The 27,988-nt window shown below is 33.5% G+C and overlaps 5 protein-coding genes and 1 long non-coding RNA gene across 10 annotated transcripts; 4 read left to right on the forward strand and 2 right to left on the reverse strand.

Annotated features, from left to right (window-relative positions):
• Positions 1-281: 281 nt before the first annotated feature.
• Positions 282-7,136, reverse strand: LOC128893535 (zinc finger protein 91-like). 2 transcript variants are annotated; one of them, XM_054154543.1, is made up of 8 exons: positions 7,054-7,136; positions 5,739-6,102; positions 5,215-5,658; positions 4,741-5,133; positions 4,489-4,611; positions 4,136-4,372; positions 3,739-4,066; positions 282-3,657 (listed from the first exon to the last, which is right to left on the reverse strand). In XM_054154543.1, exons 2-8 carry the CDS (start codon positions 6,065-6,067, stop codon positions 2,329-2,331), a joined length of 3,183 nt encoding a protein of 1,060 aa, XP_054010518.1. In that variant the 5' UTR covers positions 6,068-6,102; positions 7,054-7,136; the 3' UTR covers positions 282-2,328. The 2 variants fall into 2 exon arrangements, with proteins under 2 accessions (XP_054010518.1, XP_054010517.1); XM_054154542.1 differs by having other exon boundaries at positions 4,741-5,658.
• A 359-nt stretch (positions 7,137-7,495) lies between these two features.
• Positions 7,496-9,680, forward strand: LOC128894328 (metacaspase-2-like). The gene is made up of 5 exons (XM_054155980.1): positions 7,496-7,661; positions 7,758-7,848; positions 7,920-8,000; positions 8,073-8,150; positions 8,229-9,680. Exons 1-5 carry the CDS (start codon positions 7,638-7,640, stop codon positions 9,431-9,433), a joined length of 1,479 nt encoding a protein of 492 aa, XP_054011955.1. The 5' UTR covers positions 7,496-7,637; the 3' UTR covers positions 9,434-9,680.
• A 709-nt stretch (positions 9,681-10,389) lies between these two features.
• LOC128894181 (ARF GTPase-activating protein GIT1) lies at positions 10,390-15,751 on the forward strand. Its single transcript, XM_054155715.1, has 13 exons — positions 10,390-10,836; positions 11,247-11,380; positions 11,461-11,573; positions 11,648-11,834; positions 11,905-12,035; positions 12,117-12,306; positions 12,373-12,445; positions 12,871-13,068; positions 13,144-13,313; positions 13,784-13,954; positions 14,025-14,204; positions 14,295-14,525; positions 14,604-15,751. The coding sequence occupies exons 1-13, from the start codon at positions 10,779-10,781 to the stop codon at positions 14,799-14,801; spliced, it is 2,034 nt and encodes a 677-aa protein (XP_054011690.1). The 5' UTR covers positions 10,390-10,778; the 3' UTR covers positions 14,802-15,751.
• Positions 15,752-15,988: 237 nt separating this feature from the next.
• Positions 15,989-19,762, forward strand: LOC128894381 (nucleolysin TIAR). The gene is made up of 3 exons (XM_054156077.1): positions 15,989-17,011; positions 17,189-17,485; positions 17,661-19,762. The coding sequence occupies exons 1-3, from the start codon at positions 16,424-16,426 to the stop codon at positions 17,952-17,954; spliced, it is 1,179 nt and encodes a 392-aa protein (XP_054012052.1). The 5' UTR covers positions 15,989-16,423; the 3' UTR covers positions 17,955-19,762.
• A 162-nt stretch (positions 19,763-19,924) lies between these two features.
• Positions 19,925-27,968, reverse strand: LOC128894380 (spastin). Of its 4 annotated transcripts, XM_054156076.1 has the most exons (8): positions 27,854-27,968; positions 26,488-26,761; positions 26,248-26,418; positions 25,432-25,692; positions 24,263-24,615; positions 23,849-24,180; positions 23,470-23,780; positions 19,925-23,306 (listed from the first exon to the last, which is right to left on the reverse strand). In XM_054156076.1, exons 2-8 carry the CDS (start codon positions 26,615-26,617, stop codon positions 23,143-23,145), a joined length of 1,722 nt encoding a protein of 573 aa, XP_054012051.1. In that variant the 5' UTR covers positions 26,618-26,761; positions 27,854-27,968; the 3' UTR covers positions 19,925-23,142. The 4 variants fall into 4 exon arrangements, with proteins under 4 accessions (XP_054012051.1, XP_054012049.1, XP_054012048.1 ...); XM_054156074.1 differs by lacking the exon at positions 27,854-27,968 and having other exon boundaries at positions 26,248-26,409; positions 26,488-27,832; XM_054156073.1 differs by lacking the exon at positions 27,854-27,968 and having other exon boundaries at positions 26,488-27,831.
• On the forward strand, positions 24,003-25,424 carry LOC128894382 (uncharacterized). Its single transcript, XR_008461535.1, has 3 exons — positions 24,003-24,143; positions 24,311-24,444; positions 24,592-25,424. It is a non-coding gene; the product is annotated as an uncharacterized LOC128894382 (long non-coding RNA).
• Positions 27,969-27,988: the final 20 nt, after the last annotated feature.

Consider the following 27,988-nt stretch of genomic DNA (forward strand, 5'->3'; position numbering starts at 1 on the left):
TAACATACAAAATATGATGCTGTCCTATGAATGGAACTATCGAACGAATTTTTTTTATATTACTCAAATACGTTTATAACAATGTTTCCCTTGAAAACATATTCTTAGTACTAAAATTACCAATTGTATCGATCACTTATTGAATTCCTTTTTTCAACTAATTTCATTTATGTACGAAAATACAGAAATAACCAAATAACGAGCACTATGCGCAATTCTTAAAGAGACATCAAAAGTAAGAACATCAAATAATAAAATATATATATATATATGTATATACATTATCTTTTTTTTTTGCAAAATGCTACAAATAGTATCAGAATTTCTTTTATATTCAAAATATCTCTTGGCTACAAAAATAGGGCACAGATACTGTTTTTGATCAATTGCCATATATAGTGCCATTGAAATATAATTAATCCTCTTTTGGAGTACATCATACATATATATACATATATCACTTTGAAGCTGAGAAAGGTACTACAAAGGTACCGCGCTGGTTCGTTGCATTAAACATAATCAAACTATAGATTATGTTATATATATATAACATAATGTTGCATAAATATTTATATTTAAAATTATTTTTAAACTGAAATTGGCTCAAAATTTTTAAAGATTAGGGTATCTAGTTGTATGACTTTGTTGTTCATTGTATGCAATTCGAAGTAATAAAAAGTTTGTTGAACACGTAAGAAATAAAATATAAAATATCAGCAAAATAATGAAAACAACAGTTTCAATATAAACGACTATTAATCGTTCATAAAGTATTTAAATGAAAAAATAATGCAATATTAAAAGTTAAACTGAATGATATTAGAATTAAACCCTGAATGCTTGTTTATTATATTTCTTTAATCAAATGAAGATGTAAATGCTGTCTGTCGGTACTGCTATAGTAATATAATGCTATAATATAAGACCTTTAAAAATGAACCTGAATTTATAAGATACTAAGATAGCACCCAAAAAGAATAAATAATGTTATAAGATATTACATATTAACACAATGCAGCATTGTCAATATGTAATGCCATTATATAGGTAATTAGGATTTACAAACAGAATTAAAAAATTTGAACTTTTCATACAGTCAAGATCAGATCTAATTGTGCATAACTTATCAAAGCATAAAATAAATAATTCCAAACTTCAAAACGTTTAAATTTTAATGTTTTTTTCTTCATAAAATTCTACACGTATTATTTCATACAATCTATCATATACAATGCGAAATTTCATTAAATGGTTCCATGACAACTTCATCAAGAACCATTTGGATATGTTAATATAAACAAGGTATACCATAATAATGAGCTTGTTTTTATTACAGAATAAATACTAATGAAACGGCAATAATGTAATCGTGTTCCTTGTGTCACAAAATGTTTAATAATATGATAATTAATCAATATCAATATTTCTATGCAATGTGTACAACGCATAGTTTTTTATAGGGCCAGTGTTATTTGATTTAGAATAAATTGGCGCATTCCCAAGTGCCGTTAACTAATTAATTTGTTTTTATTTTGAATATAAATCAAATCATTAAGATGTTGTTTTCCAATTATCCTACACTGATATCTAAATATTGATGTTTGTAAAAAATTAATGTATGAAAAACAACCTTATGTTAGATGGTAATATTGCATACAAATGGTCTATCATAGTAATTCAATGCATTGGTTGTCACATATCTAATTACTTAGGAGCTAAAAGCAAATGTACAAGATAAATTTAATTTTTATAAATGAGTAGTATTATTATAGAACACACCCGCTTTAATATTTAGAATGCTTCAGCATTTTATGTACATAAAGTGCCATTATTTCTTTTTTCTCTTTTATCAATTTTTATCATAAAATTGTGGATAGCAAAAAGAGCGATCTAAGATGTTAATTCTTTGACGAGGGTAACTGGCTTCATACATCGTAAACGTATAAAATATTTGTAACATTTCACATTGTGTCATGATTTAATATGAATTTTGAGCCAAATAGCTTTTTTTGGTAGAAACATGAGTAGTATAAAAAGGATATAACGATATTATGAAATTGAAAACGAGTACATTCGAAAGTTTCTAGGTACTTCTGAATGACACAATAAACTAAAGACAGCATCAACTTTTAAAATATATGTTAAACACAAAAATCTAGTACACTTCATAGAGCAACAAGTAGAGGACATTTTGGCATAGTAACATAATGCCAATTCGAAGAAATCGGAAAACCTTCATTGACCACGTTAAAATATTGCTTGATAAACAAATATTCTTAAAATAGAACAAATTCGCATACCTCTTTTAATCGCATTGAACAAATTAAATCAAATGTGTATTGGAACATGCACCAATAACTCTGCCCGACTGGAAAATACTGCGGAACACATCTCACAAGTATATTCTACAGCATCTGGTATTATAGTTTCTGGGACAATATCATCAGGTGTTATAACACTATGAACAGACAACATTCGTTGAGGTGTCGATTCAACTTTTATACTAAGTTGTACGTTCCCAGTGCTAACGTTCCCGCTATTATTTACTTCGGCCACATTGGAAAGCATATTTTCTTCTTCGGCCATAACACTCGCTTCGAATGCTATCTCCAAGTTACTTCCATCTACCGAATGTTCCATTAATCTTGCGGTGTCTGTATTCTCAGTATTATTATTGTTTTGTATTTGCTCCTGATCGATATCCATTGGCTCTTGCTTAATTCCAAGCTTCTGTTTTTTCATCTTTTTCAAGACACCCGACTTTTTCCTAGATGTTGAATCCATCTTCTCTTGTTTAATAGCAAGGATATTACCATTGTTATTTCTGTGATTGTTGCTCGGTGGTTTCTGCGCATTAGGTTCCAGCTTTATATTCGTTAATAACATTGGCATCTGAACTTCAGGAGTTTCATCTTGCGGTTTCAGGAATGTTGCAGGTGTCGGTTGAAGTTTTCCTTCGATATGATAACTGACGTTTTTTGTTCTTGGTCTATTTCTTTCCCCACCTGGAAAAATTCCTAACTTATGTTCATTTGGCATCACTTTAGGAGTCCTTGTAACCATAGTTTTAGTTTTTTGTCCTTTTTTTACTCCGTCACTACCTATTTCTACAGGCACTCTTGTTTTTTGCGTGTGAATCATTTTTGGCCTGCCAGGATGACACGAAGCTTGGGCTTCGTTTTTCTTCTCTTCCTTTCTGAGCTTCTTCTTGGAAAGCTTGGACTTGCCTGGATTTAACTTCGAATTACTAACGATTGAATTTATATTCTGTAGAGAGCTCTCAAAGCTTTTAAGAACATTTTGATATCCCTCTTCGACGTTTGACCGATGTTGCTTATTCTTTCTACCAAGTTTTCTTTTCGTGTTATCGTCAGAATCGGAGCCTCCTTCCATCATGTCGTATTGGTCGCTCATACGCAGCATCGTGTTGGTTTCATGAGGTTTAAGTTTGCGTCTTCTTTTATATTTACGTGGTCCAGTTTGCGGTTGACGTCTCAATGCAGTGTTATCGTCACAGTGTTGTACGATATGCGCAACTATCTCCTCTGATGTTCCATACGCGTCACCACATACTTTACATAGGTACGGGGTAATGCTACCTACGCATTTTGGATCGGGACCTGAATGATGAGCACGCACGTGTTCTCTGAGAACAACCTGAAGGGATTAAAAAGAACAGACATTAAAACAGAATATTCTCAAATGAAACAATAATAAGTTTAACTAAAAGTGCCTTACTCTTTGATTAAAAGCACGAGGACAGATCGCGCATCCATACGGTTTTTCGCCTGTATGAATACGCTCGTGTTTTCTCAAAGTTCCACCGTCAGCGAAGGCTTTCCAACAAAATCTACAACCGTATGGTCTCTCTCCAGTGTGAATACGTATGTGAATCTGCTGTGAACTGCGACTTCCAAATGTTTTTCCACATTCCCTACATGGAAAGGAACGTCCGCCCAGATCTTTATTATGCGAATGACGATGGCTAACGAGAGCTCTACCATCGGGGAATTCCTCTCCGCATTCATCACAGGCTACCATCTTATTACGATGTGATACCATGTGTCTAAAATACAATGATGCATATAATAGGTATATCATTTATTTTGAACACAAATAAATTTTTAATGAGTACCTTCGTAATCTAGCTTTGCTGTGAAAACGTTTTCCACACTTTGTACATCCAAAAGTTTTGTCAACATTGTGAACCCATGAATGTTTTAGTAAACTGCGTTTATCTTTACATGTTTTCCCACAGAGAGTACACGTATTTGGTGGCGCATCTTCGGCGTGGTTTTGTCGAACGTGTTCCGCGACTTCAGCGTCGTCGCGACATCTTTCACCGCATAATAAGCACCGACGACTGGGTGATCTGAATAAAGCGCTTCAATTACTTTTAAACAAATTGCTACATACATTAATATGGTTAAATTTCTTAACTTCTTTAGTATTTGTTCATTTCTTTTGTAAATTTTCAACGAATGATACCTTGCATGAAGTTCGGCGTGCGCTAACAATGCTAAAGCCTCTTCGAACCATTCTCCACAGACATTGCAAACGTGATGTTGGTTCAAACCATCAACCATATCATCTTCTTGTTTGACGTGAATCCTAATATAATAAATATTAATATCACAGTGTTATTAATTTTCCAGTAGATCAATAGAAAGTCGAAACAAAGTGTTAATCATTATTTGTAACTTTAACAAATACAAATAACTTTTCATTAGATAATCTTACTTTTGATGACGTTTAAGTAAATCTAAACGGTGAAAAGGAACACCACAAGTGTTGCAATAGAATTCTCCAAATCTCTCGTCGCCTGTATATGTTGCATCATTGTCATACTCTTCTGTATCCGATTGTACTGTCCCACCGTGTTTGATACGAACATGTTCTCGTAAACTGTTTACATCCCAAAACATGTCACCGCATGATGTGCATTCAAATGGACTGTCACCGCCATGTACGCGCGCATGAGATGCTAATGCTTTTTCCCTTGCAAAGCCAACACCACAGTATTGACATACATATGGTTTTGTTGGATCTGTTATAGGCCATCGTGGTGCTTGAGGTTCAGTTGACACAGGTGATATCTGTTCATTCCATCTTGAGCTCGATGCATAGTTACCACTGCGTGTAGAATTTCTACTAGTCATTTCCTCTAACAGACGCATATCCTCGTCAACATAATCGTAAGATTTAGCGACGTACTTGCCCATTTCCATTTTACTCTCCTCGATATTGCGTTTGGGAATAGCAGAGTTGTTTTTGCGTTTTCTCGGTGCACTCGATTGGACTTTCTTACGTCTACCTTTGGCAGATTCTTCTTCCTCCTGTGCCAATGAGTCATCATCATTCAGATCATCCTCCAGACCATCGCGAGATGGTGCATACGCGTGAATCTTCAAATGATTCATGAGATCGCATTTTCTGGCGTAACGTGCTCCGCACAGGTTGCAACCATGAGGACGATCAGTCTGATGTGCCACCATATGATTCATTAAATTTGCTTTTTTCCTGAACCTTCGGCTACAGAAGTCACAGGGATACGGTCTCATATTCGTATAAGAATCTTGGTCAATTGGTAATGGAATTTCCATGTCGTCGTATTCTAACAAGTTATCATGAGCCACTTTTGTATCTGGTATCTCAACTCTTTAAAATATAAAATTAGTTTGTTACTGAAATTATTACAGATGTATTACAGACTAAAATGTACTCTATTTGAAACTTACCCATCTTCAGGACCAGATCTATCCCAAGTATCAGCAATCACTTCCTCTGTGACTTGTATATTTAGGTAATCGTGACCTTGATCTTGTGGTACTATATAAATAGATTCCATATCGCTAGTCTGTGACACCATTAATATCTCTGACTCTGTTGTAGGAGCAACATCAGGTACAGATTCAACCGTTTCCTCCACTGTAACTTCCTCGCAAGCCCCTATCACCTCCTCCTCCGGTGCACCTAGCTCTGCCTCTAAACCGCATATTACTTCCTCGTGGATAACATTTCCTACCTCCTCGACCCATTGCAACGTCAAATCTCCTGTGACATCCATTGTATCGTAATGCAATTACTTGATCACTGAAATCACTGAAATGATAGAAATGTATTTAATTCCCCTCTCATTACCATTTACATTCTTACATCTCTGAATCACTTTGTTTTTCTGATTCATTTGATGTGAATGTATCAAATATGTTAAACTAAATTATATAGATAATCTATGTATGCAATAGGTAGAAATACGAATAGATATAAAATATTTGTTACATGAAGCGTACAGTGACATAATTAAATAAGTAGAATTTATACACTTTAATTGAAGTAGATGATATTTTAATATACATGTAATTTGATGCCCAAATACAAAAAAAGGAATTGTTTACAGTTTCAAAAAACAATCAGAGCAACACTTTAAATCAAAGTAATTATATTTAATACTTTAATATTATATTTATTACTTTAATAATTTAATATTATTCTTAATATTAGATTTCCAGAAATATTCATCAGTTAACGAAACAATTTCAATCGATCTATCAAAATATACATTCGTATCGCTAATAGGAGATGCAATAGCAAAAAGAAATTTCGTATGAATCTCTCATTTGAACAATGTATATCTTAAAATCGAAAATTAAGTATCTGTCAGGTTCTTACGATTCTGTACAAATGTTACCAACAAACTCCTTTAACAACGACCGTTTAAAATGTTGACATCTCATCTAAGGTTATATTATATAGGTTATGACTTTGGAGGTTATAACGAGCGTTTCGAGGCAAAAAATAATTTTGCGTAGGGAAATCAGGCGAAAAAAATGCCGGATGTATCGTCGATGAAAAACAAAGGGTGACCGATCGGGTAACAGTATTTTACATATGATCAAAGCAGTAGCCATAGCCTCTCTACGACAAGCCTCCTTCCATCCAATTACACATTACGAACCATGGCTAAAACGGCACTCGTTCACGCATAGACAGAAATTTTCTACTACTATTCAATATCGATAGAAACAGGCTCGATCACGATGATTTACTTACTGTTAAAATATCTTCTACACAGCTATTAACCTAACCAAAAATACTTTATCGAGATCGAGAACAGCGTCGACCTTCGGTTGTTTTCAAATTGGAGGGGATACGTTTAGAAATAAATTTAACAAAATGGCCGACAGACGTAACTTCGGGGCATAGCCAACTGTAGATAAGAAAGCTACGAAAATATGCTCAATGTGATGTTTTTCCCGAAGCAAATAACCAATCGCCTAAAGAATTTATGTATCGATGTAACAATTCATTAAAAATTGTCATTGGTTTATATTTCGATTACATTTGCCCTAAAAATGCATGATATATAAGCCGTAGATCTGAAATTTTGTATTGGTTTATATTGCGCAGATGCATTGTAAATGCGCCATCTCATGTAGCTAAAAACTACCTCTGTCGTCTGCCATCTGTATTCTCTATTATAACATGTTATACTTTATGCTTGTAATCCATCCAACTGCCAAAAATTTGAATTTTGATGCGTGCTTTTCACGCTTACAGTGTATTTACCCATAGCTTTTCCATTAAATATAGAAAGATTTCAATTTTCAAATTTGTTCAGTTAAATCCCAGAAATAATGTACAGTAAATCCAATTCAGCAGTGAGTATAAATTAAACATTTCGATCTGTGATGTAAACAAATGTACATATGTAAACACATTTTTCACATGTCAAATCATCGAGAACATTTTACCAGGGTAAATCTCAGGTTAAACAATCGCAATCGATAAGGAGAACTGACTATTATACTTGTTCAAAATTGACGGAAACTGACACGCACAAGAATGGTAATTTTTATTAAAAAGTTATTTAAATAGAGAAACAATATCGAAAATCAATAATTATTCGTATTCTGTAGATTATGAAAGGACTCAGCCAATTAAGATTGCACAACTGCTAAGAAAGGAAGAAAATTTAAAAACAACTCATAAAGATAGTGGTTGGTATATACTTGTCTTTGCTTTGTGATTTCATAGAAATGGTTTATTTATATATAACAAATCCATTTCAGTACGCAAAAGAGCACAGCCTGAAAGATTAGGTCCACTTTCAAGTGTAAAGAACAAGAAAATAAACAAAGAAAGTGATGGCTAGTATTCAACCATATTTATTAACATATTACATGTATTTAATGTTTATAATACATAATATCTTATGATTTTTACAGGAATTAATGCGAATGGTCAGTCCACATGTTTTGACAAACATGTACGTAGAAATCTCAATTTTAATGAAAATACTGAAAATAACATTCAAGAAAATAATGAAATTAAAAATAAACCAAAAAAATATGCAAGGAATAACTCAACTTGTAAAAATGTTACCAGTATGAGCAGAAATAGTTTATTATTGCCACCAAATACAATAAAATATAAATATTTACACAGACGCACTACAGTAACAACTAAGTGTTCAAAGATAGATGAGGAATCAAAAGAAGTTGTACCTTCTGTTAAACTAAGCGATGCTCGCATTTTTCCTAGCATGCAAAAAGAAAATCAAAGAATGGAAGTGAACAGCAGTCTTTCGTTAAATAATAAATCACCTGGCAAAGATAATAATCCCACGCAATTTGAATGTATAGAAAGTTTAAGTAATGATTTACAAGGTACAACATTAGTGGAACCTAAAAATGACATTAATAACAGGTGTACTTTATCTGAGATCATCCATGTAGACAGAAGTATGCTTATCCATTTAGAGTGTGAGTTAAATAATTTACTACGTACAGAAGAAGATAAAATATCTAAAATAAAATCGACATTAACTTGTATCCAGAAATTATTATTTGTAAATAATGAAAAAGATGTAAAATGTAATGTTTCCACAGAACAAAATTGTTCTGAACCAGAAGAAGTACCTATCATAATGTTAAATAAAGAAGTTCAAGTAGGAATATGCTGCAAATTAATGCAAAATTCAAAAGAAAATTTAGAAGTACCTCCTTTACATGTTCCAGAAGATTACATACACGAGGTGAAGCCGTTAAGTGCAAACGAATTGAATAAAAATAATGAAAACAATAAGGAAAATCACGAGATAACAAATGAAATAAATGGGACAAATAAAGTAGATGACAGTTTTCTTGATTTAGAAAATCAATTTAATACTATTTATGGAAAATTGACTCAAGATCATAGTACTCAGCCTAAAACACCTACAATTACGAACTGTAAGCAGCAACGTTCTCTCAGGGAGTACATGACTTTAAAGTCAAGTATGAATTTTCTAGAAACTCCAGATGGCAAAAGATTCTGTTCTTTGTATCAAAAAAAAAATATAGATACATCTAATCTTAGTAAATCATATATTTCGAATAAACTGTTGAACGATATTCAGAATTTATGCTCTGATTCTCCAGAACTTGAATAAATTTGATAAAATTCAAATCGAAATATCAAAGGGATTTATAATTATGTACAAATATTTATGCAGATATTAATTTAATATATAGGATGAAGAATTTCTTGTGTCCAACATTTGTAAAATACTATTTAAAATCAACTATGTACTACCAACTAATACAAAATGTAAATGTGTTTGTGTAAAATTAATATATATAAAAATATTTATGTACTTTTACTGAATAAAAATGATCTAAATGTAATAAGATGTTAATCGAGTAATACGAAAAAAATGTATTAACTTTTAAAATATTTTATTTAATACTGGTCCTAGTAATAGTGGCGCCATCGGTGACGAAACGTCCAAGTTTATAGTGAAAATATTTTCCACTGTTTCTACTAGTAAGCGCCACCGACACCTTCGAATTAATTTTTTTCTTATTTCACATAAACGCATAATCACTACTATTCTTTGCTTCATAAGACTGCAGTATAGTATCTTAATATATTATTTAAACATTATTATAATAAATATAGCAAGAAGTACCGGGACTTGAGTTAGTGGCGCCATCTAGCGGGAACAGCGAGAACTATTTTCACTACAAACTTAGGCGTTTTCCCACCGATGACGCCACTGGTACTACGACCAGTAATATTATTTTATTTAATAAAATATTTTTATAAATGATAAATCAGACATATTTACTTATCATTTTACTGTATCTACTGTTTAGTTCAAGGGTAATAAGAAATCAGAAGGTTTATAAGTGTCAGAACTAAATATGACAGAACGAAAAATTAGTTCGGCCTGTTCACCGCTAGATGGCTATACCATTATTACACAAAATGTATGCTTTAACCCTTTGCGGTCGAGTGAGGCTCGACAAATGCATTAAAATCAGAAAATTTGAATCGAAAAAGGTTAAATGAACTAAAATAAATAAATAAACAACATAATTAATAGAAATAAGCTCTTGTCGCCTTTCTGGATGCACCCGATAGGTGTAAAGTAATGTAGGGAAAAATATATTGTGAATGCGTGTCTGCTAGGATGCTTAATCAATGGTACAACAAGAGTACAACAGAGTATAACAGAAACAGAGTATGTACAACGTATAACACCATCCAACACCATCTCAGGTCTCAGGCTCGCGTGAGATGACTGGATGACTCTGGATGACTCCTGATGACTCCTGTCACGGTCGAATTATTAACGAGTATATAATGACATCGACACCGAGGGTTTACGTTTTACAATTTTGTCTACGACATTCTTGTTCTTAAAACAGGCCGTGCATTATGTCGTATATTGTAAACATTTGATAACTAGTCCGAAAATATTGTGCAGCTTAACGAGATAAAAGGTAGAGAGAATGGCTCGACCGAAGCATAGAATTAACACGGATATATGCGCAGACTGCGGAGCCCTCGGTAAATGCATTCTTCCCTTTCATTATTTATTCGATGTATCGTCTTTCTTATATCTCTTTATCTGCTTATGTTGTTGCATAATAAGATCCCAATAAAAAATAGTTTTTTTAATTGGTTAAAATAACTGAGCAAATCATGTAAAGAAGGTTAATGTTGATTACGTCGTTATAATTTTCACGTCTCACCTTTAGGTATGCTCTATGCGTGCATTAAATAATGTGTATACAGAGAAATTAATCAGATATTAGTAATAAGTAATTTAATTCATTTATCTCAATAAAAGTCAGTGTTTTTAATGTACTCTATTTATATGGTTGGTGTCATTTAATGTATCCCTTTAGATTGCTTACAGTTTTGTATTTAACTGTTAATATTGTATGGAAGTGAATTTTATAATTATATTTTTTTAGAACCAGGATGGGCTTCATTGAATAGAGCCATTTTGTTATGCGATGATTGTTGTGGCATACATCGTAGTCTTGGCCGTCATATATCCAATATAAAGTCACTTCACAAGAGCATCTGGCATACAAATTTACTCAATGTTAGTAAGCTTGAATAATATCTATAATGTATAACTCAAACAACACTAATTTTACATTTAACTTTGACTATGTTTTGTAGATGGTGCATACATTAAATGATAATGGAGCAAACAGTATTTGGGAACATTCCCTTTTAGATCCTAGTAACTCAAAAATTAGTAGAAGAAAGCCACAAGCTAAAGATCCATTGCAGTTAGTATAATTTCTATCACAATGTAATAGAAGGTAAAACATTTTAATTGTCAGTTCATTTTTGATCTTTTTAGTCCAGTAAAGGATGATTTTATTAGGGCGAAACATCAACATTTAGCCTTTATATTACGTCCAAGTAAGGAGGAATCCTGTAGCGAAGAGGAATTAAGTAGGCAGTTACACAGTAGTGTCCGTACAAGTAATTTAGAAACTTCGTTAAGACTGCTTGCACAAGGTGCTAATCCAAATTATTTTTACAAGGTATTTGCGCATAAAGTATTAATAGATAGTTTCGTAGTAGAAATACAAAGTATAATGCATGGTTTTACAGGAGAAAGGTACAACACCTTTACATGTAGCTGCTCGTGCAGGACAAGCTTTGCAGTTAGAACTTTTAATAGCCAATGGTGGGAATCCCAGCATAATTGATTCAAATGGGCAAACACCTGCTGAAATTGCTAAGTATGCATCAATATGCTCCATATTATATGTTACTAATAAAAAAATTGTTCTGACATAATAATGAAAATTTTACTTTTACAGAATGGCAGGGCATGTAGACTTGTCTGAACGTATAGTTGAATGCATGTATGAAGTAACAGACAGACTGACATATTACATATGTTCACGTAAGCCAGATCATGGAATGGATGAACATATAATTATTCCTGAATGTACATTATTATTGGAACAAAGTGACCTATGCTTAGAAGGAAGGAATAGATTACAGTTGGTAGGTACACTAAATTTCGCGTAGTATAATGGTATAAAATATAATATTTGGACTTTCTTTGTTCAGTTACCAAATCATTTGTTGGAAGAATTAGCAATGGACGTATATGACGAGGTAGATCGTCGAGAGAATGAAGAAAGTAAGTAAATAAATAATATCCCTCCACATTAACAGTCACTTCAATTAATAGATTAGCATCTAGAAAGAATACTCTATAGTAATCATATATGATGGACTTAAAGTGTAGTTATTTCTTAAAGAAATACAGGAGTAACTAATTCATTTTGAATAGAGATTTCATATTTATATATATATATAATTTTGAATCCCCTCTATTATACATTACCAAATTAACATGCATGCTTTTTTTATTGCATCATTTTTAAGGAGAGGTGAGTTGAACAAGCTTTTAGTTTCTGTAACGATTGCTTTTAGCTTTAAGTTATAGTCTGATGATTGTAAATAGAAATATAAATATAGAGAGTATAAAGTCTTTGTAACTAGCATGTTATTTAATAATTTATTTACTACGTTGACAGTTTTAATCTTATGTTCCTTAAATAGTTTGGTTTGCAACTGCATCTTCGCCAGATAGATGTACAGTACCTTTTCTACCAGTTAATCCGCAACTTTCTTCTACGAGAAATCAAGGTAGACAAAAGCTAGCAAGATTTACACCAAAGGAATTCGCTACACTTATTATAGATCTGCTCATTGAAGCTCGTAGAAGACATATGGTTACAAGTAATTCGCCTCTTCAAGGTTTGTCAAAAATAAGAAATATACATTGTATATTGTAATAATTATAATTATCCAAATATACACACTGATTATTAGATCCAGCTGTTTCTATACATCGTAAAGCACAACTGGGAAAATACGGATCGCAAATGTCTGACGATGAACCATTATACGATAGCGTTGCTTCGGACGACGATTCCGCGTTAACATCGACAGACAATGCAGTGCCTGAGTATTCAACGTTACAGTTTAAAATGGACAACGAGGTGAGTATTTCGATATGAAGTATGACATATTCTTGCAAACACGAAAAATATAATATAGAATATAATGTGTATTAATGGAAAAAAAAGATGGATGATAAGATACTTATTAGAATAGATAAAATTGTGTGGTAACGTATTAAAGGTACCGGCACTAGTAACGAAAAGAAGAATAAGGAATCGGCTAAGTACATGGCTCTTCTGTAGACAGTGCTACTAGGCAAGTGCACAGGTCTGTTAGTGCATGTGCAGCCATTGCCAGAATTACATAAATTTAAATATCGTACTTTTACTATTAATTATCTGCATTATCTCACCTTTTTACAATTCATACTTTACTAAAATTTGTAACACAGACATGTTAATTATGTGTTTTGTTTCGTAACAATCACGTAGCGTGACTCATAATACCTTTTACTTTATTCTTCGCCTAAAAATAACATCTTACAGGTTGTATTAAAATACTATTGCAGGAAGCCTTTGCACCAATAGCCAAGGGTCTTCCGTCCGTTGTAGAAGTTCTGAAAAAGCAATTAACTCTTTCTGAATCTACCGTCAGAGATCTTCGCGAGCAGATACATACATTGCAGAATACCGTAGAAAAACTTACGCATGAGAATAACGAGTTAAAAAAAATGATTCACGTAAGGAGGATAACCTATACAAAATTGTTTACTTGTTGGTAAATCGAAATCTAACCCGCGAATCTTGTAGATGAAAGAGTCTACTGATGGTATTATCAATGGTCATGTCGGTGGAGAACAAGAACCAGAGTTGGAACCCGTACTGGATATAAAAACATCCCTTAATAGAAGCAATCAGCGACCTGCGTCTATGTATGAAACAAGAGAAGGTTTAAGAAAACCCAGCTCGTGGTCAACGACTATATGTCAGGTATCGATATCGAAACCCTTTTATTTATCTCTGTAAATCTTATATAAACAGGCTCCACTTAGTAATTGCGTATGTAAATCTAAAAAATAGACAAAACGAGACCCAGAAACCATGTCTCGCGGCAACACGCAAAGTCTATGGGCATGCGGCGCTCCCAGTCTTCCTCCCAGTGAAGAGGTCACTCGAAGGACTGAACAAGTTACAAGGAGAATTCAAGAACTCTGGATGGCTATGCAAGATCCGAAGCAACGAGAAGCTTTCGTACCTTGCGCGGAAAGAATTCGAGTCGCTGTTGCCGAGCTCACGGCTATATTTCCTCAAGTAAGTCGCGTAAGTCAAGTAATCTTAAGATTTTCATTTTACTATGAATAAGTGTATTCTTAATGGTTTTTGTTATAGAATCCCATCGAAGAAAACATCAGATCTGCTTTACGACAACTAAACGGTAACACAGGTAGGCTCCAAGCAGAATGTTCCGGTCTTCAAAGATGTACCAGCGACGTTGAGCACATGGATCGCTGTCTTCAACAAGTACGTTCGTGTGCTTACGATATTGCCAAAGCAACGAAGCTTCTCGTTACTCAATTTCAAACGTAACAGACTTGAGGGAAAGTATTACAATTTAAATAATTTTCTACGACGTGTATATAATTTGTACAGGCACTTGAGAATCGCAATACTCAGAATCATCACAAACATTCGATAAGTATTCGTTTTACATTACGTTAAAGCACATTGTCTAATATTCTCTTCTTATTTTTATGTAAATAACGGGAATAATTTGAATGCACGAAACATTCGTACGGTCCGGTTTAAAAATACGGAACATGACATTTTTTGAAGATCCCGCTACATATTTACGTAATGTTTAATATTTCATGAAGACTGAATAGCCACGAACCAATGAATTTTTATTAATATGCAATTTAAGTTTATGTATCTGGTTTTATAAACGTAACCATTGCTCGTATAAGCTGGCACGCAATGAAAATTCTAAACGTGGTAATTATTGCTTCCATTCGCGCGATAGGGAAATAAATAATCAGTGCAATACTAATTAAAATTGATTGCATGTCAAATAATTGTTTACGACAATTAAATGTACGGCGAAAAAAAAATGTATTAATAAAACTATGTTTGTATTAGTGATACGAATGCAATAATACAATGTTTGTAGATAATTAGTTCTATTGGGAAATCGATGTATATTAATTATCCAGCTTATATTAAAGCATAACAAACGAGTGAGATATTCGTCGCCAGTAGAAAGAAAGTATTTTTTCTATTAATTAGTATGTCTATACGCTGTACACAGTAACGCATAATCATTTTAACTGTGGTCTACAAGTGAAATTTTCTTGTTATAATGTTGAAGTTAGAAATATATGTTTCATTGTATAATAAAGTTTAAATACTATGTCATCGTTAATGTACATTTGATAAATTTACTTTTCCGAAAGCTTCTATATATCCAAAGACTAATATTTCATAATTGTATGAAAATAATCTTATGTACATAATAATAATAATAATAATAATTCAAAATATATACATAGTTATCTAACTGTATTATTTTTTTTTCTCATTACTTGACGTTTAAATATGAGTTTGTTAGCGCGTTCTATTTTTAAATAACAATGTAAAAGTATACAGATAAAAAAAGGCTATATTTTCGTAGATATTTTTGACGCGCAATGAAAATTCGATGAAAAGCAACCTTTAGGAAATTGTCGTCTAGTGAATTTGGTAGGCCAATGATTCACGAGCGTTTTCGCGCTACCTGTTATGAAATCTTGGACGGATGATACAAAAACACGTGTTCTTTTGCATTTAAACCGTGTAAGTAACGAGTCATTTAAGTGAATTCGCGAAACGTTAGAGTAGGTAGGTAAAGTAGTGCGAAACGCGGCCAGGAAAAGCGTCGTTTCGCGTAAGTTAAGAAGCGTTATAGGAGCATTTATGTGTATGATTGAAGGGAAAGTGGTGAAGTAGCCGAGCGGCCATTTTATGTTAGTATGACGTAGAGGCTGGGTGTAGCTTCGCGTTCAACCGTCCGTGTTCTTTTGGAAAAAGGCGAGAAAATCTGAATTCTGATGCTGAGGTCCAGGTAAATGCACGTACCACGCGCTGAACGTGTGATCCGTAAATATAAGCACGAGGGACGTAAGGATATTAGTTAAATAAGGAAGTACACATAGGGGGTACTGAGAAGAGCGAGCATGAGCGAAGAAAGCAATCCACGAACGCTCTATGTGGGTAATTTAGACGCTTCGGTGTCCGAGGAACTTTTGTGCGCACTTTTCTCGCAAATAGGTGCCGTGAAAGGATGCAAGATTATACGAGAACCAGGAAACGATCCGTATGCTTTCGTCGAATTCACGAATCATCAGTGCGCGGCTACGGCGCTAGCCGCCATGAACAAGCGATCCTTCCTGAATAAGGAAATGAAGGTTAACTGGGCAACGAGCCCTGGAAATCAGCCGAAGTTGGACACCAGTAATCATCATCACATATTCGTTGGCGATTTATCGCCAGAGATCGAAACGCAAACATTAAAAGAAGCGTTCGCGCCATTTGGCGAAATTAGCAACTGTAGAATCGTACGCGATCCACAAACTATGAAGAGCAAAGGGTACGCCTTTGTGTCTTTCGTGAAAAAGTCTGAAGCTGAAGCGGCGATCGCGGCGATGAACGGACAGTGGCTTGGATCCAGAAGCATCAGGACAAATTGGTCCACCAGGAAACCACCGCCACCAAGATCCGAAAGGCCACGACATTCAAACAATAGTAAACCTAACTACGAAGAGGTACGACACAACTTTTCATCGACTCCATTATCCTTGCTTCTAGTTTAGATATACAAATGCTTATTTCTGTTAAATTGATGTGTATATATGTATGTATAATGTGTAGGAACATGTATATTTACTTGTTGAAATATGCTTGTATCTTGTATCTCTATGATTTTTGTGTTACTTTGATAGGTATATAATCAAAGTAGTCCAACCAATTGTACGGTATATTGCGGAGGTTTTACGAATGGTATTACGGATGATTTGATAACCAAAACTTTTTCACCATTTGGCACCATTCAAGACATAAGAGTATTCAAAGATAAAGGATACGCGTTTATCAAATTTACTACTAAGGAAGCGGCAACACATGCTATAGAATCAACACATAATACAGAAATTAACGGTAGTATTGTTAAATGTTTCTGGGGAAAGGAGAACGGAGATCCTAATAGCGTTGGCCCTAACGCGAATCACCAAGCTCAACAGGTTATTCAAACGTTTTATGAATATATATTACTTTTTCGTTTCATTGGATTATATTTAAAAGATGAAAAAAATGTTAAGTCATGATTTCCTATTACAAAATACTTTTTCCATGCTAACCTTATGCTTTATATTCTATAGATTAAGAATATATTAACATATATGTTTTGTAAAATAGGTTACAGCTGGTGCTGGTCAGTATGCATATGGATACGGCCAGCAAATGAGTTACTGGTATCCACAAGGGTATCCACAAATGCAGGGTCAGTTTTTACAACCTGCTCAATACTACGGTCAATATTACGGACAACAGGCTCAATATATGAATAGTATGCGAATGCCTGCTCCTGCTTCAGGCACATGGCAAACTGTACCAGCAACCGCTGCCCCACCGACTGCGACTGCACCATTGCCACCAGGTCAGCAACCTACCATGGTAGCATATACCATGCCACAATATCCTACGCAATGAAATTGATCATTGATTGGCATCAACTAATTGTTACATATGATACATTTGCCCTTGGGGGCTTCTGCAAAAACTGTTCTGTCATATACCTATTCCAACAAATTTATTGGTATTTTGACTGCAGCATCATATGTACAAATTTCCCAGTTTTACTTCAAACTGAAGTACTACATTGTAAAGAAAGCTCCTAAATTTGATTGTCCCGATACTGACTGACATTGAATCGCTCTTGTTGTAAAGAACTACTCCATCGAAAGTTCAAAGTGATACATATATATATTCATATATATATACATACACATGAATATATATTTCCTTTATACGTTTCCCTTGCCAAACAATAGGAACGTATAACACTTTAACAAATGCAAGGTCATCTTGCAGTGCTCATTAATAAATTAAAAAGCAGATCTATCATAGCAGTCAATCCATCAGTGTAATCGAATAATCATTTCAAAAACGATTTATACCCATGGCGTTGATCGAGGTATATCTCTGAACTTAAGGTTGTAGCCCCTTGACGAGCCCTGCATTCGTTGCGCTGCGTAAGGTGTACGTATGTATGCAACCATTGCGTTGTTATATTTTAATATTTTTGCCACAATTACCAATTTTTAGTTTATTTCAAATCATCGATGAACAAAGATAAAAATGTTCATTTATGATAAACACGAGGTACGACATTGAACATAGTATAAGATAGAGAGTATAGGTAGACGGCGCCTGTGATGTAGCTAGATTTGGATGCATGCTTTGACGTATGCAGGGCCCTTAATAAAATAAACTGTGCGAGTCGGTAAACGAGTTGTAAACTTTCCTCGTTATGTGATATTTATCGTCGGTGGTAAATGTATAAAAAAAACTTTCTTACGAAGAATTTTAAAGATAATATTCTAAGAAGTGTGTTGAAGATAAAATGTTTTTATGTTGGACTTGACTTAATTTCGATGCAAAGTGTTTACGTGCGCTCCAGTGACTCTTCTCCATTTGTACAGGGAAATGGTAAACCTTGGTGTAATTATTACAACGTAATTTAAGTATTAATGCTAATGATAAAAACTTCCACTAAGAGATGGAGTCACTATTGTTCAACCCCCTTTTTTTTTTTAATTTGTATACTGAAAGTTGGTATTATGTTTACTTAGATATACATATACTATAGAATAACAAAAATTTATTGCCTCGTAACTATCAGTTATCAATTGACAATCACCCTTGATATTATCTAATGATTTGACGTTTGTACTGTCACACGGCACGATGTTTACGCTTTCGTGTCTTCCGGTTAACATGTAATAGAAATGTATTGCACACTTCGAATATAATTTCATTCTGTAAGTTTCAGTAAAGTTAGCTTTAATTATTTATTTTTCTTAACAAATTTGATCGCCATTCTTACTGATTTCTCGCGAAGTTAATAAATTGCGTGGTATCGATAGAGGTAAAGGAATTGGAGTGAATTTAGAGTAAAAGAATATTTCGCTTCACCACCGACGATAAAAAGCCATAAAACCTTTAAAAACTCATTTGTATAAAGTCAGTACTGTACGTAATAACAGAAGAAACACAAAGTCGAACATAGCAATGATTAATTGACTGCGATAAGTGATATCGAACGATGGAGAGCCAATTTGAGAAAAAAAAATCTTGTCTATGGATTAATAATAATCAGTGAACCGATGGAAGACATTAAAAAAAAAAATGTTATATAAAGAGTAATTTAGGTACAGCAGGGTGTGAAGCCCTTGAAAATGCTTAGGATAATGTTATCTTATAATAAAAACAAATTGTCCTTTGAATGAAAAAAAAAAGGAATAAATATTTAAAATACACAATATTTTGTATTATTTCATAGCCCACGTTATTACAAAATATAAAGTTATGAAATAATATCAAAAGTGGTTTTTTAAATTTATAAGAAACGTAGTACCTTCGTTTATAACTGGTTAAATGTAAAAAAATAATATAACACGTTTTTTAAGTACATACAAGGTAATTTTATTTTACAGCCGGTATACTTTTACAATAGTTATTTATGCTAACCGAAGATATATGTTTTCCTACAATATCATCTTTGTCAAGCACTTAAAATATTTAAGACTGGATGACACGTGTAGAAGACAATATTCTGACTGATTCTTTGACATAATAAAAATTTAATGCTATGTACAATCTTTGCCATAACACCGAAGGTAACGCAATTGTTTTATATACTTTTGGTATGAAATATAATTTGAAAAATGCATTATTGCATGAATTTAGTACAAAAAAAAGTATCATCATATAAACCAACACATTTCTTTCGTAAATGTAAACAATGTCAACTAGAAATATTGTAACATTATAATAGAAGAGTATGTAATAATGCCACTAAGTTGTGAATAATTTGTATTGATTTTCACTTGGAAGCTGCAATCATTCCTTTTAAAAATGAAATGCGCTAGAACAATTTGTACTATACAGTTTATTACATTCAAACATGTGTTCCTCGATCACGATCATATAGCGGCAAAATATTAAATACGTAGGGTATTTTGTATTGCTATACAGTAGGTAATACTATGCTATTCAGTTACATTAAAAAAATTACTATTTAATTATGTGATGTCGTTGAGTATATCAACGTTAATTAAATATATATTCATGTTTGGTTTCATCGAGAGATCTGTAACACTGTTTGAAAATATAACTTTGGCATTCAAAGGAAATAGAATTTATTGAAAGAATTCGTGGGAAGTAGATCATTTTGAAAATACATTTTTCATAATTTTTGTATTAGGGTTTCACGAAACAAATTCTTTGCTTTACCACGGATACTGGTTCGGAAGTCGAGTGTCATTAGGTATTAGTTAATAATTACCAAGCTATTAACAATATAATTATTTTGGTTACACAAATCAAAAATGTATCTATTAAGGGAAATTTAAGTTCGTGCAAAACTTTTACAAACATTTCTGAACAATCGATTCATATTTTAATTATTTTAGGTTAAGTAGCATTAATTAACGTTTTCGTAATTATTATGCTTATATTTTTAAGAAATTTCCTATTACGAGTTATTATAAAAGTAGCAAAATAACTTAATCGAGGCTGAGCGTGTTTTTAATATGGAAGGCCAGGGTTGTAAATGGATATATATATATATATATCCATATTGATAACAGTCTGTTGTGCAAGATCGTCGAAAAGATTCAGTTAACGTTATTACTCTACTTATGTATATAATAAATTATTTAACGCAACGCAACTTTATATAACAAAGAGCAGTGCGATATAAAGGGAAAGATTCTATTTATGAAATTAAACGTCGTTTGTATAATGCAATTATGTTGGCACTGAACTTCAAAACAGAAAAAGTATCAACATTAATTTAACAAACGTAGGTTCGTAATTTTTTTCGATTAAATCAATCGTATACGATAATCAGCAACACATATCAAACTTAACGCATTTATATTGATTCATCGCTGTGAAAATTAAACTTATTTGGCATTATTTTATCGTCAGTTATATACTCGTTTTTTCGACAGAGAATAGCGTGCACTTTGTACTGCAAATGTATACTTTTTTTTTCTTTGATTTTACACCGATTACAACTTGCATGAAAATTCTAACAATTAAATGGACAATTCTTTTAACGAACTGCATGGCAGAAATAAAATGTTAAGATACGCCATATGGACTCTACGCGTATATATCTACTATTATTAAAGAGTACTAACTATCAATCACACCAGAGAAGCTTAACTCGTTGCATTAACATCATTAAAGATAAATTATAACGAGTTACTATACGCGGTGAACATTGTCCCATGCTTCTTCTAAAAATAAAAATACATCAAAATTGTGGAGACTAATATAAATAACTTCGAAGTGAAATAATGTTACGTTAACACGGAGGCTTATTAGTATTGTTTTACAATAATCGCGTTTTTAAGATCAGTGAGTATATCGTACAAGCACAATCACCTTTTATTTGAGCATTTGAAGCAATAGATAAATATCAAAAAACATTTATATATGCGACCTCTTTTTTATAGCATACTTTTATCGTTAATATTATTTTCTTTCATCGATAATATTTACTTATAAATAATAAATATTTTTAATTTCATACAATTCACATATATTTCCAGTTCGTTGTCTCATAGAAATATAATTAAATTAGAACATGATGCACAATCTCATAAGTATGATGCTCCCCGTTAAAGAGACCTCAATTGATATCATTTCATTTTAACAATTATCAACTGAATATTTAAGATATCAAACATAACAAGATTTATATTCCTGGATACGTCAAATGGTGTGCAATTTGTTGCTTTTACAAGACTTGCGTGTCGAAAACAATTCTACTTGGACTCCATTCTCGATGGATGGTTATACAAGACACCATTAAATTTCTATTAATTTTTACACTTATCCCATAATTTGTCTACATCAGTAGTTAAAAACTGTTTATTCCCAGTTACGTTACTCGTTTTATTATCTGATTGGACGTGTGCAGTTTCGTGTGCAAATGCAGTCTTCCTATCGATACTGTTCAACTTAATTGTGCTCGATTTATAATCAAATATTTACATTTTTCTTTTTGACGTAAAAGTGCATACCGTAACTGTTAATAATGAGGTTGTACCTTCTTAGCGATTATATAATAAATAATATCTTCAGATCTCTACTTAACTAACAAAAAAAAGAAAGAATTGTAACTCGACAGAATTAATGAAAATGTTCGTCGTTAATGAAAATGTGAATAAAAAAAGTTATACAAAGAAATGGCAATAGCAGTGGAGAAAATAGACTGTATAACTATAGATACTGGAATTCTAATATCAACACTGCTATAGTGGGAACTTAAATCTATGATACCTGATTACTGGATGGAGTATGGAATGTGGTATTTATACATATATATGTGTATGGTATAAAGCTATACGACTTAAAAAACAGTACTTAGCAAGAGTGCCTTTCGCTTATCGTAACGTTTCCCTTTTTATGTATAGATGTTATCATTTACAAATTAGCTTAGAAAATGTAAAAGCTGCTGTATTTACATTCTGTAATAATTAATATCGCAGAAAGTCACTTTTGTAGTATTTCTCAAAGTTATACTTTTTTTTTGTTTGTTGGACTAATTGATAGACCAACGTAATTTATCTTTAATCCACGTGCTTCAGCTAATTTTTAAAAATCATAGACTTACGTCGCCATACTCAAAACTCCATTTCTCGTAAGCTGCCAAACTACTAGGTGATACCGATCTACGAATTCTTTTAAGCGAATCGCGAAAATCTTGCATTGTAATGTTGCGCACAGAATTAAGATCCAATTCCTTTACTTGATCCGGATTAAGCTCTGTGTAATATCAACACATGATAGTTTTTACATATACCGAACAAGTGATCTGTTCGTTAGACTGTCTGGTCAAAATTCTAATATCCATTCAGTCTGCTGTAGCTATATGCAAAGTAAGGAGTCCAATATATTACAAAATAAAGGCGAATAAATTTCAAGTTACCTCTGATAGGACCAAGTGCTGCATCTTTTGCTAGACCTGTTAAGTCACTTCCAGAATAGCCTTCGGTCAATACTGCCATTTCATTCAATTCATCTAGTGTCAGCGGATCATTATGTTTTGCTAAAAGTCGCCTTAACAACATGATTCGCGTCCGTAGATCTGGCAATGTAACGTATACTCGTTTGGTGAATCTTCTTAGTGCAGCTTCATCTAATTCTTGAGGTCTATTCGTAGCAGCCATAACAAGTACCCGTTCTTCAGGATTACACGGTAAACCGTCAAATTCGACTAAAAATTCAGTCTTCAACCGTCTAGACAATAATTATTAATTAAATAAATGACAATTATTCAATGCAATCTTTAATTTCATAATACCAACCTGGAGGCTTCATGCTCATTATCTCTGCGTTCGCTTAACAGCGAATCGACTTCGTCGATAAAGATCACAGATGGCTGTAACTCTCGCGCTATAGCAAAAAGAGCTCTTACTAATTTCTCCCCTTCCCCAACGTATTTTGATGTGAGACTAGCAGCGGATATTGAAAAAAATGTAGCGTTGCATTGAGTGGCCACTGCTCGCGCAAGTAACGTTTTGCCGTTTCCTGGTGGACCAAACAATAATAGTCCTCTTGCTGGCGTTCGCAGGCCAGTGAACAATTCTGGTCTCAACGAAGGTAAGATCACCATTTCCTGTAGTGCTTGTTTTGCAGTCTGTATTATCCAGAGACAAAAAATATGAATTTATACGTAGTTTATATACATTTCCTTTTGGTAATATATGATATCTGCAAACCTCTTGACCAGCAATGTCTTCCCAATGTACTGCTTTTCCTCCTTCTAGAATTTCGTCAAGAATAACTTGGGCAAGTTTTGGATCCACACCCTTTAACAGAGGTACTTTTCTCGTAGGTGTACCTCTGTTACTATTCGACGCGGTAGGTGTTCCAGGTCTTCTTATAGGTGACCCATTTCCAGGTACAGATAATTGTCTTTTTACCGAAGGTGGCGTAGACGTTGGTTTAATAGGTGTGACTCTGTGACACGATTGAACTGGCGTTGAACGTCCCATACTGCGCGGTAGTGTCTGACTCTTGCTTATAGCTGTACCCACCCTTTTCCCAGGAACGGATAACTTCCTTCCGGACGCTATAACAATATCATACAGTCAACGAGGTACAAGATGCGGAAATGGGAAAATAAAACTCGCTATCAATATACTCGAATGCAAATTCTCAATAAATCTAATATGTATAGAAGAACTATCGCAAAGAATAAAGTACAAGACAAATATGTTGAAGCAGAAAATTATATTCTCAACATAATCGAAGTTTATATAAAAAAATTTATGATGCATCGTTCGTGATAATAACATGTAACACGGACATACATTACATTATTAATGTTTTGCAAGTCTATTGGTATGTTATTGTTAAGAATCTATATATACATATTAAACACTTCAGTGCAATACTTGAACATTGTATATAGTGTGTTAAAGTAAATACATGTATGCCTTTTTAAGAAACAAATTTATTTTAATTCTAATTCAGTTTAGCTTTCACTTTATTGGAGTAGAAATTAAAATAATAGTTTTTAAAATATTTTTTACTACAAAATTTTCAATCTCTGAATAATGCATATACTCGTGCATGTTGTCTAATTTATTATAGATATATATTATAGATATATATGTACGATAAATAGTCCTACCTTACTAAAAGTTTTAATTAACTAAATACTATACTAGATTATTATGCTATAGCAAAACTACTATAATTGCAACAGTCAATATAACATAGCTACATTTACTACTGTTTGAACTACATAAAAAAATAGTACGAGTGCATGTATCAATGAAATAGAAAACTAATATTTTTAGAGAAGCGACTATTACAAATATCATATGAAAAAATTTGCAATAAAAAGTTTGCATGTAAGCCCAGAACTTCAGACAAACAGTACCTTCAGAATGGGCACAATAGTTTTTTGGTGAACGTGGCCTTAACTTGGGGATTTGGGTACATGTATTCTGTCCTATGTTCACTGTCTGTGTACTGTTTGTGTTTTTTGTATGATTTGTGTTTAAGGAGGAACGAGCTGTTTGTAATGTGTGTATATTGCGTCGAGCCCTCAGATTCTTTCCGGGATGTTCGCCGTCCATTTTACTTCCAGGGCCGCGATATTCACTGGAGATATCCATGTTTTTCAGCTCACATACACTCACTACAAAAAGGAAAAACATTCTCTGCCATGCTGCAGTAGGCTAAATAGCTAAGTATGGACCGAACTCGTAGAGTTCTCTTAACTTTCGTCGGAATTTAAAAACTATTTAACTAGTATCAAAATATGATATGAGAGCATCGAGTGGCTATTAGAAATGCTGCTATAGGAAGTTTGGCTACTAATTTATACATAAGTATTTGCACCGCTTATGAAAAAACATATTGTGCCAAAAATAAATTTCTCAAATGAAGGAATACGCGCGCATGCATACACGCACATATAGATTCGTACATAGATACATACACGCACACACGCATACGCGTAAACATTATACACAATTAACACATGAGCATGCTAAATACACTAATCATCGTGTTATTCCTTAAGCTGTTACCATAATTTTGTCTGAGCTTAACTATTTAATTATATAGAGAACTTATGAAGTTATTAACAGGAATGTGTCAATAATGTTAAATGCAAGCTGTGCTTTTATTCCACACATAACTGGAACAGCTCAAGAAATCTGACATTTATACAAAATAAAAGTATACAAACCAAGAAAGTCCAGTCTGTCCTTTGCCATTACTAGATTAGTGCGCATTTTATCATGAAGCCTCTGAGCATGTTCCCATACTTCTCCTCGACCACCAGTACATTCTATAGCTATCCCTTTTTCCAATTCACCTATGCCTTTCTTGTAAAGTTCGATTGCCATTTCTTTTTGACCTAGCAAAAGGATGTTGATTTTACTTGAATTAAGGGAATATATGTGGTGATTCTTTATCAATAAGTTACCTTCATTATCCTCATCGATCTTAAGAGCCTTACTGATGAATTCAAAAGCTCTACGGTGATGATGTTTTTGTTTTGCAAGCAGAGGATCCCCAGGACCAGGACCCATAGGTCTTCTAGGTACTTGTGACATAACTTCGTTCTCAATTTGTCCAGAATTGTGCAAATTATTATTCAAACTCTCTGCTGATTTTTGACCAACTACAATCTCTAACTGACAGGTCTGTTTGGAAGCTTGCCTTCGTTGAATCAGCTGAGATGTAGATGTATATAGATACTTAAACACCACGAATAGCTGATAAAGTAGCGTTCTCAAGACATTGAAGAGCAGTATCAAGGGGAAAGAAACAATGTATAGATTGCGTTTGTGTACAGATGGCTGAGGTGTTTCGAGAAAGCGATGGATATGATGATAATGACTGTGGTGGTGATTGTTGCAATTTATGGCGGTCGTGGTTTTATCGTTATTTTCATTTTTGGTCACGCAAAGCTTTTTCGGCGACTTGGTACCGAATTTTCGGATTGGGCGCCCACCATCGCTGTAAGACATCTCCTATCGTGAAATTTTCCAATTCGTGCAAATAATAGGACTCGTTAATAACGAGTCGTTATCGTCAAGGGTAATTCGTGCTAAACAACATCTCGACATTCCAGTCGTTACGTGAACATTGGAAAAACGAAAAATAACATTTAACTAGTGACCATTTTGTTCTCTTAAAAATAATTTTGGAATCTCAACGAGTTTTTCCTAAGGGTAATTGCCACACTATCAGAAGCGATTGTTTTTAGCGACGAACGACACGAAGGAAAGGGATGAAATGCCTCGGAATTCCGAGATGCTCGGAATCGGAGGTTTGAGGACGAAATCGAGCGGCTCGTGGTCTTCTTCAGCATTGCTTGTTTTGATTCTCGTTTAACTTGGAACATTGATGGAGCGCGATAACATCGACGGGCGACGTTTTATAAAATCACATATAGAATAATAGATTCATAGAGAAACTGATAATTGATGCACCTTGACGTACACTCACGCAAGATAGATTATTCTGCGCACTTGCGCTCTTTAACAACATTCCGACATTCCCTTGCACATGCGTATATTTTAAAGATTCAACGTTTCTTTAACGTACCATTTAACTTTCTTTTATAACCATAATGATTTGTAAAGTACCGATTTAATCAAATGTAGTCTGTGTGGTATTCGAGCCAAAGATAAAAATAGACTGGTGTTTATGTTTTTCAGAGAAATCTTCTTCTTATGGCTAATCATTGCTTGGGAAATACATCACGAACATACGTGCATGATAAGGGAAGAAAATTTGAATTGAAATTGGGTCTAGAAATGATAAGAGATACGGTAGATACTTACTGATAAGAATGCTCACGAACGAAGTTGTATGTTTGACGTATAGTTAGATCCAGATGAATCGGATCTACTCTATCAGAATGTGAACCTAACTGAATGTCACTGCTATCATGCTTTTTTGCTTCTGTCGAGCATGTC

Source organism: Hylaeus anthracinus, unplaced genomic scaffold, assembly GCF_026225885.1.
Source record: "Hylaeus anthracinus isolate JK02 unplaced genomic scaffold, UHH_iyHylAnth1.0_haploid 3, whole genome shotgun sequence".
NCBI classification, from domain to species: domain Eukaryota; kingdom Metazoa; phylum Arthropoda; class Insecta; order Hymenoptera; family Colletidae; genus Hylaeus; species Hylaeus anthracinus.

Excerpts from the sequence above, each read along its gene's own strand:
- LOC128894380 (XM_054156073.1), bottom strand. The coding sequence starts at position 27,034 with ATGTCTTACAGCGATGGTGGGCGCCCAATCCGAAAATTCGGTACCAAG. Across the intron at positions 24,181-24,262 it reads AAGACATTGCTGGTCAAGAG|ACTGCAAAACAAGCACTACA; the intron begins GTTTGCAGATAT and ends TGGATAATACAG. Across the intron at positions 23,307-23,469 it reads AGCACTTGGTCCTATCAGAG|AGCTTAATCCGGATCAAGTA; the intron begins GTAACTTGAAAT and ends GATATTACACAG.
- LOC128894181 (XM_054155715.1), top strand. The coding sequence starts at position 10,779 with ATGGCTCGACCGAAGCATAGAATTAACACGGATATATGCGCAGACTGC. Across the intron at positions 11,835-11,904 it reads ATCCAAATTATTTTTACAAG|GAGAAAGGTACAACACCTTT; the intron begins GTATTTGCGCAT and ends ATGGTTTTACAG. Across the intron at positions 14,526-14,603 it reads TCACGGCTATATTTCCTCAA|AATCCCATCGAAGAAAACAT; the intron begins GTAAGTCGCGTA and ends TTTTTGTTATAG.
- LOC128894381 (XM_054156077.1), top strand. The coding sequence starts at position 16,424 with ATGAGCGAAGAAAGCAATCCACGAACGCTCTATGTGGGTAATTTAGAC. Across the intron at positions 17,012-17,188 it reads GTAAACCTAACTACGAAGAG|GTATATAATCAAAGTAGTCC; the intron begins GTACGACACAAC and ends TTACTTTGATAG. Across the intron at positions 17,486-17,660 it reads CGAATCACCAAGCTCAACAG|GTTACAGCTGGTGCTGGTCA; the intron begins GTTATTCAAACG and ends TTTGTAAAATAG.
- LOC128893535 (XM_054154542.1), bottom strand. The coding sequence starts at position 6,067 with ATGGATGTCACAGGAGATTTGACGTTGCAATGGGTCGAGGAGGTAGGA. Across the intron at positions 5,659-5,738 it reads AGATCTGGTCCTGAAGATGG|AGTTGAGATACCAGATACAA; the intron begins GTAAGTTTCAAA and ends TATATTTTAAAG. Across the intron at positions 4,373-4,488 it reads CACGCCGAACTTCATGCAAG|ATCACCCAGTCGTCGGTGCT; the intron begins GTATCATTCGTT and ends CGCTTTATTCAG.
- LOC128894328 (XM_054155980.1), top strand. The coding sequence starts at position 7,638 with ATGTACAGTAAATCCAATTCAGCA. Across the intron at positions 7,662-7,757 it reads ACAGTAAATCCAATTCAGCA|GGTAAATCTCAGGTTAAACA; the intron begins GTGAGTATAAAT and ends ACATTTTACCAG. Across the intron at positions 8,001-8,072 it reads AACAACTCATAAAGATAGTG|TACGCAAAAGAGCACAGCCT; the intron begins GTTGGTATATAC and ends AATCCATTTCAG.